The sequence below is a fragment of the Phytophthora cinnamomi genome (assembly GCF_018691715.1).
Source record: "Phytophthora cinnamomi strain GKB4 chromosome Unknown Contig92, whole genome shotgun sequence".
NCBI classification, from domain to species: Eukaryota; Oomycota; class Peronosporomycetes; order Peronosporales; family Peronosporaceae; genus Phytophthora; species Phytophthora cinnamomi.
The window spans coordinates 273,497-294,195 of record NW_027151025.1 but is presented as its reverse complement, the minus strand read 5'-3'; the positions used below and the strand labels follow the sequence as shown (position 1 = coordinate 294,195).

The 20,699-nt window shown below is 53.2% G+C and overlaps 5 protein-coding genes across 5 annotated transcripts; 2 read left to right on the top strand and 3 right to left on the bottom strand.

The window, feature by feature from the left end:
- Positions 1 to 228: 228 nt before the first annotated feature.
- Positions 229 to 2,004, top strand: IUM83_02749 (RNA pseudouridylate synthase-like protein; the record flags this gene model as incomplete). The annotated part of the gene is made up of 5 exons (XM_067926693.1): positions 229 to 552; positions 633 to 690; positions 760 to 796; positions 870 to 1,764; positions 1,843 to 2,004. 5 exons carry the CDS (start codon positions 229 to 231, stop codon positions 2,002 to 2,004), a joined length of 1,476 nt encoding a protein of 491 aa, XP_067784290.1.
- A 14-nt stretch (positions 2,005 to 2,018) lies between these two features.
- On the bottom strand, positions 2,019 to 3,140 carry IUM83_02748 (Mitogen-activated protein kinase 3; the record flags this gene model as incomplete). Its single annotated transcript, XM_067926692.1, has 2 exons — positions 2,019 to 2,087; positions 2,172 to 3,140. 2 exons carry the CDS (start codon positions 3,138 to 3,140, stop codon positions 2,019 to 2,021), a joined length of 1,038 nt encoding a protein of 345 aa, XP_067784013.1.
- Positions 3,141 to 4,013: 873 nt separating this feature from the next.
- Positions 4,014 to 4,583, top strand: IUM83_02747 (putative secreted RxLR effector protein; the record flags this gene model as incomplete). The annotated part of the gene is made up of 1 exon (XM_067926691.1): positions 4,014 to 4,583. One exon carries the CDS (start codon positions 4,014 to 4,016, stop codon positions 4,581 to 4,583), a length of 570 nt encoding a protein of 189 aa, XP_067784296.1.
- Positions 4,584 to 6,024: 1,441 nt separating this feature from the next.
- Positions 6,025 to 7,215, bottom strand: IUM83_02746 (Transposase; the record flags this gene model as incomplete). The annotated part of the gene is made up of 2 exons (XM_067926690.1): positions 6,025 to 6,520; positions 6,785 to 7,215. The coding sequence occupies 2 exons, from the start codon at positions 7,213 to 7,215 to the stop codon at positions 6,025 to 6,027; spliced, it is 927 nt and encodes a 308-aa protein (XP_067784035.1).
- A 27-nt stretch (positions 7,216 to 7,242) lies between these two features.
- On the bottom strand, positions 7,243 to 7,545 carry IUM83_02745 (transposase; the record flags this gene model as incomplete). Its single annotated transcript, XM_067926689.1, has 1 exon — positions 7,243 to 7,545. One exon carries the CDS (start codon positions 7,543 to 7,545, stop codon positions 7,243 to 7,245), a length of 303 nt encoding a protein of 100 aa, XP_067784297.1.
- Between the last annotated feature and the right edge of the window lie 13,154 nt (positions 7,546 to 20,699).

Sequence of the window (20,699 nt, the reverse complement as noted above, 5' to 3'; positions counted from 1 at the left end):
TAAATTACTGAGGGCATATTTCATTAATTTCCCCTAGTTTTTACCATAGTACTTTTAAGTTAAAAAAAAGTAAGGCGCATAAATGGTACCATCAATATGGTACTCGACAAACCTAGCACTGTACCACACCACTCGCACACGATATTTAATCGTACATCACCACCAGCAGCTCGGCTGGGCTGTATGTCCCGCTGCTTGTGCCGTCTCCCGCTCCGTTCGTGGCGCGTCATGAGCGCCCCCTCCAACTCCAGCGGCGTCTGTTCTGCCTCTGCGTCTTTTTCCAGCCCCCACCGCGCCTCGGGGGGCTCAGCAATCGCCGAAAACCCTTTGGCGACCAAAGTCCGACGGCACCAGAGCCATTTGCCAGGAGACCAGACGGCCTCGACCCCTAATAAGGAGTCGCAGAGCGGCGGAGATGACGACCGAGGAGGTCCCAGGACGCTTGAGCAGCTGCAGCTGCGCGTTCTGAGCAGGGACCCGCACTTCGTGGTGCTCAACAAGGGGCCGGACGAGCGGATGGACGGAGCGTTCGACGTGACGCTCGAAAAGGCGGTGGGTCGCTGCTCCGCAGCTAATTGGGTGTGGTGCAGAGAGACTAACACAGGGTCTTGTGTTGTGTTGTATGGTGGCAGCTGGCGAGGGACTTCCCGGACGTGCCCAAGTTCCGGTGGATCCACCAACTTGACTTTGGTACGGTGGATGGGGTTTTTAGAGGATGCAGGTGGAGGGACTGACGGGATGGTGGTGGTGTGGTTGCAGCTACGTCGGGGGTGTTGGTGGTCGGAGCTACGAAAGAGTGAGTGGGGGAAGTTGGGGGCTGGAATTGGGGGATCGACTAATGATTTTTTTTTTTTGAATGGTCCATTCAGAGCTACGGCGACGGGATGTCGGCTTTTCCGTGAGAAACAGGTGCAGAAGGAGTATTTGGCGGTGGTGCGCGGCCACCTTCCGTTCAACCCGGCGGACAGTGTCGACAGTTTGGGGGCGCCTGCCAAGGCCTGCACGTTTTCGAAGCTGGGGTTGTTGATCCAGGACATGGAGGAGATGGAGCGACTGAGGAATCAGCAGCGCGGAACGAGGAAGCATCAGAAAATGGCCGATTACCCTCGCGGAGCGCGTCATGGACCAAATTTGTTCACTATGAAGCAAGCGCAGCTACTGCGCGAAAGCCAAGGTGTCTCCAGAGGGGAGGTGCGAGGCACGAGCGCTGGAGCGGGTGCTCGTGAACTGACACCAGCAGAGTTAGCATTCACGAAGATGACGTGGCACGAATTGACCCAGGAGGAGAAGGATGCTTACAGTGAGATGGCCAAGGCAGACAAACAGCGGTTTCTGCGCGAGTTCAGTGAGTTTCTTAGCAATGAAAAAGTCCGCCTCGCTCGCAAGCGCAAATACGAGTGCCTCGATCATGAAAACAACGATGAGAAGAATGAGCCAGTGGCATACATTTTTGACGCGCCGATTATTGAGCCTCACCGGAGTACGGGGGTTTTCAGGATGCAGGTGGGCACCGAGACCAACACTACAGCCAAACAGTCCACCACGATCGCGTTTGTATTGGGTCATGCGATGTACAACGGTGCACCAGTTACGAAGGTACTACTACGCCCGCTGAATGGCCGCCGACACCAACTCCGACTTCATCTGGCCCACCACGGCTTTCCGATCGCGGGTGATGCCACTTACGGCTCACAGGAGGACGACGCACCACGCATGATGCTGCATGCCTGGAGAATTTGGCTTCGCGGGCGACCAACAGACCAGGTTCGTATCCACGATGCATTCTGTCCGGAATCCATAAAGAGGCTAAAGCGTATTTGGCTTGTGTTTGCTATTGATTAGAAGAAGTTCGGCGATCTGTATTTCGAGAGTCCGGATCCGTTCGAGCCTATCGTGCCCAGCGAGCGTGGAGTTTGCACTATCACATACCACAAGCACAAGCAGGCAGAAGCGGAGAACGCAACAGTAGAGGCAGCCAAGGAAATCACCAATGGAAGTTCCTAGGCTGTGTCGGTGAGCTAAACTCCGGCTTCGTCCAACTGGTGGAGCACACCGAGTACGTCCACGGTCGACGGGTGTTCGGGTCCCTGTGTTGAATGTGCAACACGAGATTTGAACACGATCAATTCACATTGTGTAACGCGTGGAACAGAGTAATAGAGCAAACTCACAAGTGCATCGACGTAGATGTCCAATGCCTGCTTCACGAACGCTTTCGCCTGTCCGTGATCACCCAGAAAGAGGAACAACAGCCCCAGCGTGTACAGCACTTCGCCCGTCGCAACGTGTTTGGCTCCAAGCAGATTCTGGCGGATATTGACTATCTGCTGCAGTATGGTGCTGGCCTCCTGGATGCGCAAGCGCTGATGTTCCAGCATCCAAGCAGCCGTGTCCTCCGGCGGGTTAGTCAGGAAGCGGTACCAGATATCCACCACCTTGTCCAGCATCGCCAACGCGCTGTCATTCTGCTGGTTGCGCTGTTGTAAATCGCGTTGGTGCTGTGAAGACTCTTGTTGTCCTTGAACTTGGGCGTGGGCTTGTTGCTGTCGTACAGCAGCACGCTGCATACGATGGAAGGCCAAACCGAGGCAGAAGTAAAGCTCCGAGGTGTACAGGTGGTCGGGGCCAAAGAGCAACGAGCAGTGGTATGCTCCGTGCGCCGCTCGCTGTAGACTCTCGGAAAAGGCACCATACTCGAGATGCAGCAGGCTGTACAGTTTGTTCATGCGGATCACGAAGAGGTTCTTCATCTCTTCCGGTAGTTCAGGCAAGGACGCCGCGGCTCCCAAAAGAATCCCCGAAGCATTGTTGTCTGCACCAGCCTTGCGATCCTTGACTAGAAGCCAATTCACGAGCGACAGTACTTCCTCTGCTGGCTTCAGCTGCCTCTCGCGCAGTGAAATATCGACCAGCACCAAGTAAAAGGGCACGAGTCGCAGCGAGTTTTTGCCATAGGCTTCGGTTGCCATCTTCAGCGCGGCTACTGCCTTCCCATGAGCTGGTTTGAGCTGTCTGAGAAAGCATAGTTCTTCACTCTCGCGTCGCATCTGCTCGCACTGCTCATGAGCTGTAGGCGAACTTTCCGAGGTATCGACGGTGGCGGCATGGCGTTGAGGACTGCGAGGAACAGTCGAGGACATGTGTTTGCTCTAGGAACAACGTGACCAGTCGGTAACTAAAGATGCGGCGACCCTCTATTTCACGGACCTGGACGCGAAAGTGGTTTTGAACTGTCGGTACAGCTATGACGTGCATTTGACTTGCCAGCATACACGTACCGCTATCGGTCAACACGAGTTCGCTGGTACGATGGTGTCCGAGGAATACAACTTATCAATTACTTTGAATCACTAATAATTGGCATTAATATAAATGAAGTGACTCGCAAATCCTACTTCATTTACGTGTATGAAGCTGCTACGCAGCGTACAATCTCTTACCAACATGTGTAGAACATAATATGTTCTTCTATTATAAGATTAGTGTAAGCGGTGCCAGTATCCTGGGGTTGTAATACTTCACTGATTGCGTGGCGGCCCCGATTTTAACGAGTGCTGGTTCGAATTCAACGACCACGCGCTCTACAGGATGGATTCGCAAGTCTTGAGTTGGTAGCTAAAACACAGTTTTGTCAACTTTGTCGCCGTCAGACAGAAAACGATTGGCAACGTCTCTGGCGGGTCATCATAACTTTTAATTATTAATCCGAAATTCCAGTACTTCCGGGTCGTCCGTCGATGCAGAACCTTGCAAAAGTGGATTTCTGCTGATGGTAGTTGGTTAAAGAGCTACATCTGGGATACAAGGTGAGATCTGCCTTCGCAGCCTGACGATCAAGACCGCAAACGAAAGGTCATGTTTATTAATTTAATATAACTGTAGTAGAAGCGTAATCACATCGCGCAGCGTGATGTTTGCAAACCCTCCACAGTCAACGAATTCCTCTGGCCCATTACCCCACTTGGCATCCAGGCGTTAAGCACAGTGTCGCCGTTTTAGTCCAAGAACCAAAAATGCGTCGAAGTTACCTTCTGTTGCTTCTCGCCGTTGTACTTGCAACTTGTGGTGACGTGTCGGCCAGCTCTGATCAGTCGAAGCCTGCCCGTTCTGATGATACTGGCGCAAAATACGTCAAAACCGGCAGAGTATTGCGGAGCCACGAGCAAATTGGAGATGACTTTGGTGACGAAGAGAGAGTCCTTGGCAGCACGCTTAAAAAACTGATTGGCTTGGATTCAAGCGGATTCTCGAAGAGGGACGTCAAGAAAGCCATCAAGAACAAGGAGTTTAAACTCGATCTCTACAAGAAGTGGGATAATCTCAACGCGGGGGAAATCCAGAAGAAGGTAAAGACGGATATCTTCCACCCAAGCGAGGCGAAGTTGTTGTTCGACTACCTGAATGCGTTCAGGAAGAGCCCTGCATCCTCTGTGAAGGTGAAGAGGCCTCAGAACGCGAAAAATATTCGTTTCAGCGCGACTAAAGACGTCCGCACCATCGACGACAAAGGAAACTTTGTCGTCGATGACAAAGGAAACGTTGTCGACAAGGTGGTGGATCTCAATGTGAAAGCGAAAGCGTGAAATTGCAGTACGACGGCCGAGGGGGCTGAGGCAGCAGAAAAAATAAAGTAATTAGCCTTGTTACATCGTTAGAAGTTTCCGGATGCGCGACCTCCGTGCGTTAACTCTTCCAAAACGGAAGCAACACACTGCGTATAGTTACATCTACTACACTTGTTTTTATTTTTAGACGTCTCCATGCGACTTAGACGCGCCGTACTTGCGGCGCCAGCCCTATGGCTCGATATCTACATAATTCATTGTAAAATAGGCAAACAAGTTAGAAGGGGTTAGTGGCAACGACGCACACATGCCTACAACTTTACTACCTTCGCGCTGCAAGTATTACATACGAAACACTTGCAAACTATAAATTTTGTAGTTTTGATTTGTCAGGGTTAGGTTTTAAATAGATCAACTGCGAGTCTGGTAAGGTTCCTGGTCAGTCCGACCAGCACCAGACCCACGGCCAGACCCAGACTCAGACTAATTCATGCTTCGATATTATATTAACCAGGGTTCCGGGTGTGGGTTTTTGGCTTGGGAATAAACCGTTTATACCTCCCACCCACCCCGAGCAGCTGTGAGGCAGGCGATTTAGGTTTTTTAAAAAAAATCCACCCACCCGCAATCCTCGAAACCACCCGCTACTGGTTGGCCCACCCATCGCCTACCATATGCACCACTGAAAGCATGGATAAGACCGCCATAAGATGGATAAGACTTATAAGAAACACCATTTGTTTGCTTTTGGGAAACATACACATTATTGGCTAAGAATATCGAAGGAACTGAAATGGCTCCAATGCATCCTGTATTCATTATCGATTTTCCTTGTTTCTGCAAAGGGGGCGACGGGCCGAAGCACTGTGAACATTCGCACACAAACCCCGCAGTACTTCGGTACATTGCATGCAGTCGTTGGTTGCGCGCTTAGTATGGTATAGGGGGCTGTTGAGCCATGGCATTCTGCAACGTTCGGTCCGTGAACTCTGTTCGCTACGATTGATCGGCATATCCCACCCCGGTGTACGGAGCAAAATCACTACTGTGAAACCTGGATAAGTCGAGGAAGTTAGTGACTCAAAAGTCAATAAACGTATCTTTACCAAAGTCGTGTTATCAAACTGTTCTTACCCTAAAAGTAAACAAAGTCGTCGCTGCGGTTGTTGTCACCAACTTCATCCTCATCTTCGTCATCGCAATCCCGCATAAGATCTTCAAGGTGTGAGTAGCGCTCCAAATCTTCATCGCTGACGTTCTTGGCATTGAAAAAGATGCGCACCAGCTTTTCTACACGGACTGGAGCGAGTCGGTTGCGTAGCTTCGAGTGTATGAAGGCGTGCGTCGAAAAATTGTGCTCCGATGCTGCGCTGGATGGAGCACATCGAACCACCTGCAATACAATCTTTTGTAGCAGTGGAAATTGGGACAAACTACACCAGAAATCAAAGATTCGAAGCTACCCATCACGGAGAAGGATCCACTGCCTTGAAGTTGAGTCCTTGAGCTCTCGCAAGTAACGGTTAAAGGAAGCCAGCTCCAACATCACTGCATCCTCGTCATCCGTGCCATGCCACTGACAGAGAGAGTTCTCGACGTCGCCACGTCTTTTGGCTTCCAACTTCACGCCTTCGTATCGTGGGTCTAGGAGATAGGCCAAGCCATGAGCCTCACCGTACACGAATTCGAAACGCTTCTCTATCAGAGCCTTGACTGGATTCGTGTCACTAGCTGTCAGCCCGGCCTCTTCAATAGATGACGGTAGTTCACAGAATTCGTGATAAACTTCGGAGAGTGGGGTCTCATTCCGCTCGAACCGCTTGAGTATCTTTCCAATGGGCTTGAGTACAGCCACGGCCTTCTTGAGACGAGGTAAGAAGGTGTCGGAAGTGACCAAATCGTAGACCTCGCGATGCTTCTTCTTTTGCTTCTTCGTCTTTCCAGCGAGAAACAACCTTGCAGACACCGATGAAAACAGGATACTCTCGGCGGCTAAGATCGTGTTGAATCACTCCAGTAAAGATCCCCATCTGGTGTCACCAGGTTTCGCCAGTAGTCGAAGCTTTTTAGCCTTCAGCTGGTCTGACAACGATGTCCACATCTTGTGATGCTTCCTGAAGAATACAACCAGCTGCTTGCACCCATCTTGAAGCGTTGACATCCACTTGAGCTTCACCACGATGTCTTTCACCAAAAGATTCATTGCGTGGCACACGCACCCGTGAAAGGAGGTCTTGGGAAACTTGGCTTTAAGGGCCTTCCAAGTCGCTTGATTGGCACGCGTGTTGTCCGTGACAACAGCACCAATTTTGAGGAAGGAGTACTTGGCGATGACACGTCCAATGTCAGCTGTAAGATACTCGGTATCATGTGCTCGTGCACCAGTGTAGACGGACTCGAGAAAGTGGGTGTTTTTACCGCACACAACCACGTAATTCATTACAGGTTGCCCGTTAATATCCGTCCAAGCATCCGAAACGAGCGTAGCCATTCTTCCGGAGAGCGATTTTTCCATAGTTTTCAGCGACTTCGTGTACGCCCGATCCAGTAGTGTCGTTGACAGCTGGTCAGCACTTGGTACTTCAACACCCGGATTCAGCAGTTGCAGGGCATCCAATAAGCTCCTGTGGCCGATCTTGTAGAAGGCCATCCCAGTGCTATACACCCACCACGCCAACTATTCCTGAAACTTCTTGGTCAGCTCGGACTTGATTCGGGGTCGATACGTGTCCGTAATCAGGGTAGTGGTTCCTTGAGCGGTGCAGCGCTTTGACAGGTGGTGCTTGATGCGCTCCACGTGGTTACGGTCGGTGGTTTGAAGCGGCGCCTTGCACTTCTTGCACCATACACCCCCCTGTGGGTCAATGTCAACCTTATCCCACGCAGCATCTAGCTTGCGACCGGGGCGAAGAATGGATGGAGCAGGATAATTGTGCTGCGTTGAAGAGGGCGAAGCGGGGGTGTCGTTGCTGGATGTCATGATCGAGTGTAGCTTGGGGAAGACTTGAATTCAGGGAGTCAGCTGCGACGAAATCAAATCCGACAGAGTAGAAGAACACTGTCGTTCGTACTCGTGCTGCATCAGCCGAACGAAGCCTTCAGAACCAACCGTTGCAAACTCCTTTCAATTTCGAACTTAATCGAGTCAGATCGTACCTAACAGGACAAATTCCATATGTTCTATCTGTAAAAAAAAGCCACCCACCCAGAGACAACAACGAACCCCCCCCCCTCCCCCCGTCATCCTTGAATTTTGGGGTTTTCCGGAACCCTGATATTAACAGATTTCATCGAATAGCACCCGGGTCACTATTTGCTTTTGCCCACAAATATTTGGGAGGGGGGCTTCTAGAGTTACTAAAATGCGGTAAGTGACTTAATAAGAGGCACTCGTATAGAAATAACTACTACTCGACAAAGAATACTTTTTCAGATTCACTCCATGCTAACTGCAAAAAAAATCCTTCGCTACAAATGTACCGGATTAGAATGTGCTATTTCGCAATATTGACTGCTACAATACTCCAAATATCGTGTATATTATCTCGTCGAGCAAAGTGTTTAACGAGCTCCTGCGATCATTCAAAACGGGTACATCAAAGCCTGTTCTGTATTGCGTCTCTTCACAAACCAAAGCCCGCAACGGGCACCTGAAAGTAGGGTACCCGTAAGACCCGATTGCAATTGCGGGCGGGTACGGCGACCCGGTAGGTGTAGGATAGATATAGATCCCAAAATGGTTGCAAAGCATTGCCGGCGTTTCCGGCTAGGACGTGATGGCCAAATTTAGGCTGAGACCCAAACGTACAGCCTTTTGAAGAGTCAGTTCTCGTTCTATCTCTCTACGCTGTATTGCAGGTGAAGAAATATGTGTCACATTACCTCCGTTATTACGATAATGTACGGCTTAGAGTGCTTCTACTAACTGCATGGATTTCGGGCTGTGTTGTCTGTAGAGTGATGGAGTCGGACACCAGTGGGCAGATCGCCAATACTGGTGATGTCGAAGTCGTCTAGAAACTTGAAGCAATCCGACAGCTCCCCTTGAAGTCAGTAAAATTTACGATCGTGCCAGACTTGAAACAAAACCCCGACAATCCTGTATTTATGCTGCGAGAAGTTTGGTCCTCGCAATCGAAAGTTTGGTCGCGGTTAATTCGAGTTCATGAAAAGCCGAAGGGGATCGAATTTAATACCCATGACACCGGTTTCGTGGCTTGCAAGACTTGTTTTATGGGTACGCCTTCCTCCCTGCACACGGTACGTCTTCGCTATCAAAACACACCTGTCCAGCAATTTTTGCTTCAGAATCCATGGGCTCATTTCTAGGGGAGCAAAACGGTATCTGCTTCCGATAAAATGCGCAAAGCAAAAGCTATTGCGAACATGTGCTCTCAAGATCTCCGTCCATTCTCGCTTTAGCGGATGATGGTTTTAAAGCTTCGCCGCTACCATGTATGATATCGGACTAAGGTCTAATTTTCGCTGTGACATCGATCACCTGCTCCCAGTCCCAAAAACCGTCCGGAATCAAGTGGTAAGCGACGCGAAGTTTATACGCGGTATACGGTGTGTTCTCGGTATGGAGCATTTCGCCGGGTTTACAACCGACTTATGGACCGACAACATTCGCAATCGTTCATTTATGTCGATAACGTTTCACTATCTGACGAAGGAGTTCGTACTATGTACCGACATTTCAAGTGAAAAAAGGTATTAGCGCCCTACCACACTGCCGAGGTACGGCTTGGCTTGTTCACTGACAGTTTGGTGGAATACGGAATATACGACACGGCTAGATGTACAGCTGTGACCGACAGTGGATCCAACCTGTGCGGTTCGACTGTAGTTCGAACAGTGTATATTTAGATGCCTTGTGCGGACCACAAGATCACTACCATAATAACCACATTATCCAACAACGCGCCAAATACCGTCGCGGGTGTTACTGTGATCCACTATCGATTCAAAGACGAAGCGCCAAAGTTGTATAAACTGCTAGAGAATGCAATGATCTCATTCGATATTTCAAGAAGAGCGGCTTACAGAAGAATATCCTAATCACGTTGAAGAAGGCGAATGTCACCCGGTGGAACTCCTTCCTTAAATCATTCGAGAGCATTTCCGCATCTTACGACACTGTGTTGAGCCTTTTGATGGGACGTAGCAAGCTTTCGTACATTGCCTGCATCGACAAGCCTTTGTTGGACGAATTGATCCGCGTTTTGCTTAAGCAGGCAACTCTGCTTCTGGAGCAGTGGAAGAAACCAGCCATTGTGCGCGGTACTCACTGATAATGCATGGACCGTGCCTCGAGCCTGTAGTCGTCGATAACCAGACGATTACCCCGGACAGCTCGATGTTGATAGTGGTGAAAAGTTTGATGAAGCAGCTCTCTGTTCCAGAATGGTCTCTCGACAAGAGAATTTTAGAGGCTAAGCAAAAGATATTGACACTAATTAGACTGGAAATGCGAGACAGCAGCCAGTCCGCGGAAGTCATGCAAGCACTGCCGTCTCAGCGACAAAAAACAGCGTTCCGAACAGGGGTAGTTGGATTTGATATTTGTGTAGGGTTGGTAGTGGCGACGAAGAATCTGATGAATCCAACGGCACGTTCAGCGCCGAAGAGCGCGAGCTCAACACATACTGGAGAACAAAACTATCACAGCCAGAAATAGACAACTTGGATTTGCTGCAGTGGTGGTGCAGCATGGCTAAATATACGTTGCCTAATTTGGCGAGCGTTGGTCACTCAATTCTATGCATACCTGCATCACGCGCTATGTCAGAGAGCATGTTCTCGAGAGCGAGGAATGTGATGTCCAAGTCATGAAATTCCAACAGTCCATCAGTGCTGGACGACGTACTTGTATGGCGTTCAAATGCTGATCTCTTGTTGTGGCTTCATGATAATGCGTACAAGACGCGTTAACGCAGTAGGGATCGATTGATTTATATTTTTTTCGCACAGTCTGCATATAATTCATGCGGTTACTTGTATAACTGGCTATATTTATTTATTTATTATTGTTTGAACTTCGAGTACGGGTAGGGTACCCGAACTTCACGGAGGAACCAGCAGGACGGGTGCGGGTGCCCGATACCAGATCAGCAAACCAGTCGGACGGGTAGAGTGACCCGTGAACCTCTGCTTGCGAGCTCTGTTAGAAACAAAATGTATATTCGCCTTACTCGTCAACGACTTCGACGTCGTCAAGTGCGTTACTGAGCTCTTCAATCAGCGACACGTGTGCCACTGGTCCGGGCTGAAAAAAAAGAAGCCCTCACTTCTGCCATTCGTGCGATACCAAGGGTTTATATTTGTGCAGTGCTTCTATTTTCTGATCCAACTTTTAAAACGTGACCGGATTTCTATTTTGTGAAGGGGTTGTAATCGGTGACATCCGTTATTATAATATTATGGTAGTATGTCACAGAAATCATGATTTTCATATTTAGCCTGCGCACAAATACTCATAATTAGTCTGTCTGAAGGGGCCTTTCATCGACTGGTTCGCGGGCTTTATGGGCCCGCTTGACTCGCAGTTCGATGATTTTTGTATTTTGGAAGTAGAATTAAGAGCATCTCCACCGGTCGTGAGTAAACTAAACAATCGTTCTTTTTAATAAATATAGCAATAAGTTTAGTTGGCACGATATCTAACTATCCGCACGCCATTGACACGCTGAGTAGCGGCGCTAACCCTCCTGAGGCAGGTCAGCGCTGGTGATTGCACTTGCTCCCCTCTTGCCGAGCACTGATTGCCTTCGCAACTTATTTCCTTGTTTAGCATTGATTGTCTTGCAACTTGCTTTGCGTCGTCTATGATTCTTTTGCTGCTTTCGTGCTGCTAAACAATAAGTGGCACAATGACAAACATGACTAGGGGTGCAACTTGCGTGCCGTAGCGTTAATCTTGCCAAATGTAGTGTAAGGAGGCCAGCGTCTCGGCGGAGTGCGAGATGGCAGACGTGGCACGGACATCAGCCGACGGCGTTGAAGCTGGCGTCAGCGTGGTATATGAATCCGGTCGGCCTCGCGGTCGACGGGATCTGTTGCACGGGATCTACGGGACCTCCGGGATCTCCGGACTCAGCGAGCCTCGCGAGATGAGCTCACGCTGGATTTAGACGGCCAGCGGACAAGCCGCCTGGATCCGAAACGTGTGCTCGGGAACGAGCACGACACACGAACATACGGTAAGCAAGGCGTGGCGTGAGGCTACTGGCGACCTCAGTGGACGGCTGCACGGCGTGGACGACGACGGAGTGCCGAACAAGGAAGCACGTGGCTTCCAAGTCTCTCGACGGCTGCGACGAGTAGGGTAGGCGCGTGGGCGTACACCCGAGTGGCTAGAGCAGGCGTACGAGCGGAACTCAAGTTGTGCACGACAATTGGGCGTGTATTGTAGTTAGTCTGTAGTTGATACTGCATCTAGCCTGTCTAAATAAAGTAGGTGTCGCTGCCAGTCGGGCACGCACCGGCGCGGTGTCTTGCGCTTGGACACTGTCGGCCAGACGGACTTCGGACTGCATCAGCACAGTCACGACCAAACCCCGAGCGTGTGGGGCGCCAACACGTTGCATGGTCGTCATATAGGGGCATCAAACGCGAGTGAGACGTAGCCCACGCTTGTTGGAGACACTGGAGGGCGCTGGAATGGCACGGACGAATGTCCTCGTGGTACCTCAGACGACCAGTATGCGAAGAAGCGAAACGATGGTTCGAAAGCCAGGCGAGAATCAGTCAGGGACGGGCGACGCGCCTGGCCAAGAACAAGACGACGACGCTCATGATACAGAGCGACGAGAAGGTCTGGACGAAGACGGCGAAACGAAGGAGAGTGACCCGGCCGACGAAAATAACCCGGGCAACCACAGCGATGATCGTGGCCGAGGTGACGCTTCGGACGACCCTGGAACTCGCCGGCGACGACGAAGGCGGCAACGACGGTGACGGCGCAATGGCCCCAGATGCAGCGCTGGCGACTGCCTTGCAACAAATGGCGGTGACGATGGCACGAATCGACGCGAGACTGGATCAGCTGAATACGGCAACGGCAGTAACGATGCCGGTTCCCATTGACGACGAAGACGGCGCGCACGCAACATCGGTGACGGCAGCGGAGCAACCACGGCTACCATGGACGACCGCAGGTCCACCAGCTTCGCGGAACCGGCAGCCGACCCAAATCGCAGCTCCTCCACGACGGACTACGGCAACCGCTGGACAACGAGTGGCGTACCAGATGGAAATGATGGAGGCAGCAGTAGTGACGTCGACGAATCATCTGGCGGCTCCGACAGTGTCGGCGACTCCGATGCCGACGGCGGTGGCGGCGACGATGGTGGTGCTCGACGAGGACGACGCCAACCCGTGGCGATGACTGGTGATCGTGACTTTCACCGCAACCGACGACGCACCATTCGAGACTTGGATCTGCCAACGTTCTTGCCGACGCCCCAGACATCTGTGACCACGTGGATCGCACGCGTCGACCTAGCACTGGAAGGAGAAAGACTATCAGTACGTAGATATTGGAAGAACGAAGAACTGTATTACATCTTGGGAAACAAGCTACAAGATAGCGCGGCACGCTGGTGGATCCAGCTCGATCACAAACTACGAGACAGTGAAAGGACATGGACAAGATTGAAGTCTTCACCTCTCCGGCGGTACGGAGAGCGGTCGGAAAAGTCCATGGCTGAGTGGCGTGTTACGCAACGACGAATGATGCCTGGAGAAACGTACGTGGACTTCGCTGCCGCCTTACGTGACCTGTGTGGCAACAACCGGATCAAGGAACGCATGTTGTTAGTGCAGTTTTACCGCAGTTTGGACCGGACGACCCGGCTCCTTGTGAAACAGAGGCCGAAGCCTAGAACCCTGGAAGAGGCCGTGAGCAAGGCCACTGAGGTCAACGACCCCATCGACAATGTGGCGCAAGGCATGTAAAACATCGGGCAAGCGTTTGTCACCGCACCTGATTCATACGTTGTGCCTGCTAGTGGAACAACTGGGCACATGGCGATCATTCCGGGTGTGACGTGGCGGAGGAAGAGAAGCTCACGTTCTTCACGAACTCGCGCGGCGTGTACAACAAGTACACTAGCCTGGGCGAAGCTCCGAAGGGCAGAGCGTGGAACGGGCACATGTGGGCGCCTTTAGCACGGAAACGGACGACATCAGTAGTTGCGCCAACGGCGACGAAGCGCACGATGGTGACCAAGAACGACAAGAAGGCGAAGGTGAACCTGGCGGTGGCTATCGAGAATGACTACGCGCAGGAGAGCGAGGACGACGAGGAGGTGGAGGTTGTGCAAGCTCCACCACCCGCCAAGAAACCGAAGACTGCTGCTCAGCGAGCCAGGGCTGCGACGCGCCAAGCCAAAGGCGTCGAGGGGCCACGAACGAGCACCGGGACGACGCCGCCTGCACCAAGAATCGGTGAAGTCAAGTGCTACGCATGCAACCAGATAGGGCATTTCGCACGCGAGTGCCCCGACGACGAAGCACGCGCCCGCAATGATCAGTACCTGGTCAAGCGTAGCAAGGAACAGAAGCTCCAGGAAAACGGCGATCGAGCGGCGTAGGGGGATCACGACGCTAGGTGATACGACAGACTCCCCAGCGACTGGCGGCGGTGGCGATGGACGTTGACACGAAGTACAAGAAAGACGCGTTGGCGGTGGCCGTCAACGAGGGCAAGACGGTGGACAGCATGCGAAAACAGACAATCGACGGGAGCGTGGTGGCAATACGACGAGCCGTTACGACTCAATTGGAGAATGAGCTCGCAGCTCGTGACGATGGGCGAGCGGAGCGCTATGTGAGCACGGCGCGACCGGCAATGGCAGCACTGCACTACGTACACGCTACGAATGACGACAACGGTGGCACACGGGGCGATGATGGCGCGGCCAAGTGCGAGATGACAGAAGACGCGGCAGTCGTAACAAGTGCTATGACGGCGGTGATGGCATCCACCACCAACTGGGAAGCAGTGTCAACCTCTGAGGAAGGAGATCAGGACAGAGACGGCGTAGCCCTAGCTGAGGAAGGCACCATAGCGACCCACGTGTCGACGGTGATCAACGACATGGCGATGAATGCCGCGACGGAGATCTCGGCGATCGAGTTCGGCACGCGGATGACCGACGAGGCCGTGATAAAGCTCGGCAGCGTAGCGAAGGTGCGCGTGGCCGTGAGGCGTGTGCTGCGTGAAGTCAAGCGTCGGCGTGTGCAGCGTGCGCACGAGAGAGCGGCCAAGACTGCGCACGACAACGACGAAGTGGCGTGCGTGGTCGCCAAGCTCGGCGTCAAGCAGGAAGTACGGAGACGGCGACAGGCTGACGAGGCTCGGCGTGCACTGGAAGTACGAAGGTAGCGGCGTGCTGGCAATGACGATGCACGAACGAACGAGCGGGCTCGAGTGAACCTGGTGCAGCACGACGGCACCGCGACGGTCGAGGCAACCGGCGATGACGGCGGTGTGTGCGTGGAAGCCAGCGACAGGCTGCCCACGGCTGTGATGATCGTCGACGGCGCCCCGCAGTGCGTGAAGATTGACAGCGACGCGCGCTACTCCATAGCGGGTACCGAGTGGATGACGCGTGGTGAACACAAACGGATGGATGCTCCAGTGGTGTAAGTTGAGGGAATTGGTGGCTTCTTGCTGGACGTGCTCGGCGTTTGGACATGAAGAATGCGTACGGTCAGGTAGTGACCATTGACGCATGCATCATCGAAGGATGCACTGATGAGGTTTTGGTGGGCGTAGATTTTCTAGAACGGCATCGAGCAACTATGGACTTTGACCGCAGTGAAGTACGCTACGAGGAACAAGGGCAGCAAGTGATGATTCCTTTCAGAACAACGATGGAAGGGAACGACTCGGCGATGACAGCTGTGCGGTTGGCCAGTGCGACGAAGTTACGCAGGCGGACCGTGCAACCCGTGGAAGTGGCGATTGCGGCACCTGGTGGAGAGAAAGGAGTCTTTCTACCTACTGTGAACAATGGTGCAGTGTTGCTTGCATCGGCTGTGACCAAGGTGACGAATGGGAAAGTACTGATCCCTGCAATCGACACATACGGAGGACACGTCAGACTACCAAGCAGGCGAGAGTTAGGTGTATGGATACCTATAAATCGAGATGTTGAACTCTTACAGATGCATGGGGAGTTGGAAATGGAGCGCGTACAGACCTGGTTGGACGAACTAGGCGATACTGATACGCCCTTGGACGACGAACACGACGTTGCCATTGGTGCAGATGAACCTGAATCACGAGTACTTGTATTGAAATTCCTACGAGCCTACCGTGATCTAGCTAACGCGCAAGAAGAACGCCCTCCAGCTACGACGCTCAATGTCGAGCACCACATTAATACGGGAGATGCTGCTCCAATTATGATGCGGCGGCGAGCACCACATTAATACGGGAGATGCTGCTCCAATTATGATGCGGCGGCGGCGACAAGCACAGACAGGACGCTGGAGTGGACTCTAATGTGGACTCTATGCTGTCGGCGGGTGAGATTGAGCATGGAGAAGGTGCCTGGGCTTCCCCGTGGTGCTTGTTCGCAAAAAGGACGGATCCGTTTGATTTTGTGTTGACTATAGAGCTATCAATAGCATCGCACGCAAGGACGTCTATCCGCTACCACGGATAGACGAAACCTTGGAATCGTTGGGTGGAGCACGGCTGTTCACTACGTTCTGGTTACTGGCAGATTCGTGTTCAGAGGAGGATCGTGATAAGACGGCCTTTATGACTAAACGCGGGCTGTATCGATTTAGACGGATGCCATTTGGCCTCACTAACGCCCCAGCTACCTTTCAACGACTGATGAATGGAGTTCTTCGTGGCCTGACCTGGATGACCTGTCTTGTCTATCTGGATGACATAATTATCTTCACGAAGGGCGGAATCGAACGCCATGTGGTGAAACTCGCAGGTGTATTAGAGAGATTAAGATCGGCTGGTTTAAGTCTCAAGCTTAAGAAATGCACGTTTGCTACTACTTCATGGAGTACCTGGGGAATCATTTGAGTAATCGAGGGGTGCAGCCGGCTGAACGACTCATAAAGACTGTGCGAGAGTTCCCACGACCTGTGGATGCGCTAGAAGACAAGATATTTGTCTATCTTGCCGGATACTACCGTAAGTTCATTGCTGCCTTCGGATCTATTGTCGAACCTCTTACGCGACTACTCAAGAAAGACGTGAAGTGGCAGTGGAGTGAGGCACAAGAATTTGCATTTGAACGGGTTAAGATGCTGCTAACTACGCGACCCCTGTTGCTCCACCATAACTTTGAATTGCCGTTCCGCCTGATGACAGACGCCAGCAAGATTGGTTTAGGCGCCTGCCTCCTGCAAGACCATGGGCATGGCTAGCAGCCGATCGCGTATGGTAGCAAGGTGGATAGTGCATCAAATTATTCGATCACCGAGCTTGAATGTCACGGTCGTATTGTCCGTGAAGATGTTCCGCCCGTATCTGTACGGCAGGGCATTCACAATCATCACGGACCACGCAGCGTTGAAATGGCTCATGACACAACCGAACTTGGCTGGGCGACTACATCGATGGTCACTAGTTCTACAGGAATACGAGCTTCAGGTCGAGTATCGACCTGGTGCTACGAATGCGGTAGCTGACGCTTTGTCGAGAGCGCCTGCAGCAGTAAGAGTAGCGGTAGGACGGCGACGGTGACGTCAACTGGCGACAGCAAGGGCAAGTGATGTGACTGACGCGGGCGAGAACTCGCTGACTGGCCATGAGACGCTGGTAGCGAGCGCAGATGTGACGACGGATGGCGGTAGTTCAATAGATGCCGCAAGGCCTAGCGACAGCACGCATACGGTGACTGCGGGCGGCGGACAAGATGCCGCGGTACTGACGGGGAAGACGGCGGTGTCAACGCAAGATGGAACGACGACTACGGACAAGGCGATGATGCAAGCGGCGCCGGTGAGCGAGGCGGTGCAGATGGCTGCAGCGGGCAGAACGACGACGAATAACAGCACGGGACACGCTGCTACAGCCATTGCTGAAGCGGTACGCGCGGACGACATGGACGGCTAGGCAGATGCGGCGGCGCCAGCGATCACGGCACCGATGTCAATCCAGATCTCGACGGACCCGACTACGACGACGCCGGACCCCAAGTCAACAACGAGCACAGGCGTCCAGGAGGCGGTAGGCGTTGTGCCAGCCCATGTACGCGGACACGATAACGGCAGGGAGGCAGCTCGTGCAGCGACCGATGCGCGAGAAGCGACTGGTAGTTGCACAGCCCCTAACGACACGGTGACCGACACGATGATGGACCAGCGCGACGTCTCCAAGGACGACACGGTCGAGAAGCAGGTCGACACGACGAACGCGGTGATCGACACCGTGACCACCGTGAACGTCGCGGAGCGCGAGGAAGACGACGAAGTACCGACGTACAGTTCGACGCCGGCGACGAACGACGGGGTTTCGGTGAGCGGATCCGTGGAGCACGACGATGACGATGACCCAGTGACGCCGAACACTTACCGGGGCGAAACGAACCCAGCGACGACGACGCGAGCCGCATGGCGACGGGCGCAACGGCGGCCAATGGAAGTATCGCGGCGTCTGCGACGGTGCCCGCCCCGACAACAATGACGACGAAACGAAAGCGAGCGAGGAGGACGACCGTGCCTGGACGCAGTGCACGCCTCCGAGAACTAGCACAACGACATGTGCACTGGGCGCAACGGTGCCGAACACGAACGACGTGAACGACACTGCCGAGCACCGAACCACCTACAGCTACGACGACTACGATACGGACAGCGAGCACGGATGCGCTGGAAGGCGTACGAGAAGCAACGACGACGGTGGAGCCGGGGATGATGATGATGACAACGACGGCACCAAGTGCGAGTGACGTGAACGACACGGCACCGGGCAATGGATCACCAATGGTCACGACGACTACGACCTGGACGGCGAGCATGGATGCGCCGTACGGCGTTCGAGAGGCAATGACGGAGACCGCAGTGACGCGAACGACGCCGAACGCGGCTCCTCCCCGGACGAGAATGGCGACCCAGCAGAACGACGATGCCCCTGTATCGCGCAGAGATGCCGCGTGTGATGATGGACGACGTACAGCGACGACCCCGAGACGCATCAAGGGCACCGTACGCGCGAAACCGACGACGGCGCCACGCCACGCGTCTGAAGGTCGGCGACGCACGGCGACGGCACCGACACGAACGAATAAGGCGAGCACGGATGCGCCGACGACAGTGCCGACACCGGCGGTGACAACGCCGACACTGGCGGTGACAACGACGACACTGGCGATGACAACGACGACACCATTGACGACGGTGAAGCCCGCGACCAAGAGCGCGACCCACAAGAACGCGACGAATGGGACGGCCGTGGCGACGACGTGTGCCACGACGCCCAAGACCATGGCGAACGACGCCACACTGATGACCAACGATGCGGATGACCTGGGCGACGATGCCGAGGCCAACCCTGCAGACGACTACACGCTCCAGTTGAGTGATGATGAGATCATGATGGTGTAGCAGCGCAGCAAGTTCGTGAAGAGACTGCTGGTAGCAGGCAAGTACGGCAGCATGGAGGTAGTGAGCAAGTACGGACTGGTGACGATTGAGACGGCGAATGGTTTGGCGAGTGGTGTTGCCACCAACGCTATGGTCTACTGTATTCAAGGAAATGCACGGCAGTGTGTGGAGTGGACACTTGCGTGGCCCTCACACGTTGGTCGTGTGGCCCAATTATACTAGTGGCCTGGCCTCTATCGAGAGGTCAGACGCTGGGCGCGCGGATGCCCAGAGCGCGGCTCCAGGAAGGCGAAGCCGCCCGACCGCCGCTACGCCGTTTGCGCGGTGGTGCAGTTGGAGACCGGTGGGCGCTTGATGTCGCCGGACCCTTTCCAGTAGCCGACGGTGGTGACAGGTATGTCATCTCTGCAGTCGAATACGTAACGAGGTATGCAGTGGCGAGCTGCGTGACGGAGCACACGGCTGAGGCGGTGGCGACGCTCATCATGCAGGAAGTGATGCTACGGTTCGGAGTGCACAGGAACCAGAACTACATTCAGATCCTTCGCATAAGCTTGGACATCCTTTGTCCAGGGAGCAGCCAGATCATCCCAGAGCAGTAACACCGCTTGGTCTCACGTAACTTGCCCTCAACATTAGGAAAGAACTTTTCGAGCTTGTCGTCCATGCTCTTGTGGTCTCGACAGTGATTTACGGCAGCCAGCTTCACGAAGTAGGGTTCCGACTACGCGTGAACTCGTGGTGATGATTGCCTTTGCCATTTTCGCCGCGCTTCCTCCCTGGGCGCTGGCGCGCCATTGTTGTTATGGCGTTCTTCCGACATGAATGTGTTCCAAATATTAGGTACGCTACACACAACAGATTCCTAACTTAGGCTCAAGCTCCAGGCTGCACGAGTGTGCGTTAGCCCGCCGATATCAGCTGGAACATGCCCCTGAAAGCTCGGCTACGAGCACGTTGGTTGGAGAATCTCCAAGCTCAGCTCAGCGCACCTCGCCAACTCGGTGTTAAGTTCAAGCTAGCAGCTCCGAAGCGAAAGGATGTGACTGAGTGGGTGGTTGCAGCCTGGGAAGACCTCAGCCCGGCTAGTTATTAAGAGCGGATTCTCCTTCATTTTTAAGGGCGCTGCTGCTAGTGAAGAGAGAACAAGTACCGCTCTACCTAGTGACGTTTTAGACGTCTACTGCTGTCGCAGATGCGCTGCAACGATTGGGGCAGCTTGATCGCCATCTTGGAGAGGTGCAAGATGACAGAGATGTAGTTGAGAACGCCGCAACGGGGGTATTTGAGGTCCTACCAGACGATTAGTTAGCTGACTGACTAAAATTGTGTTTTGTACATCATTTTAAAAACCTATTGAGGTTTTGTTAATTCGGTTAACCCTACACCGTGACGATTGGTGGGTTGTCGGATGCTAGAAGTATTATACGGTAAGTATCAGCAGCCAGTCTCCGACGGGGTCCGCCGGCGTAAACGCCGGGCGGAAAATCCGGGTGTGTCGGCTGCGCGCGCTGCAGACATTCCCCCACAGAGTGGTGTTGTATCATC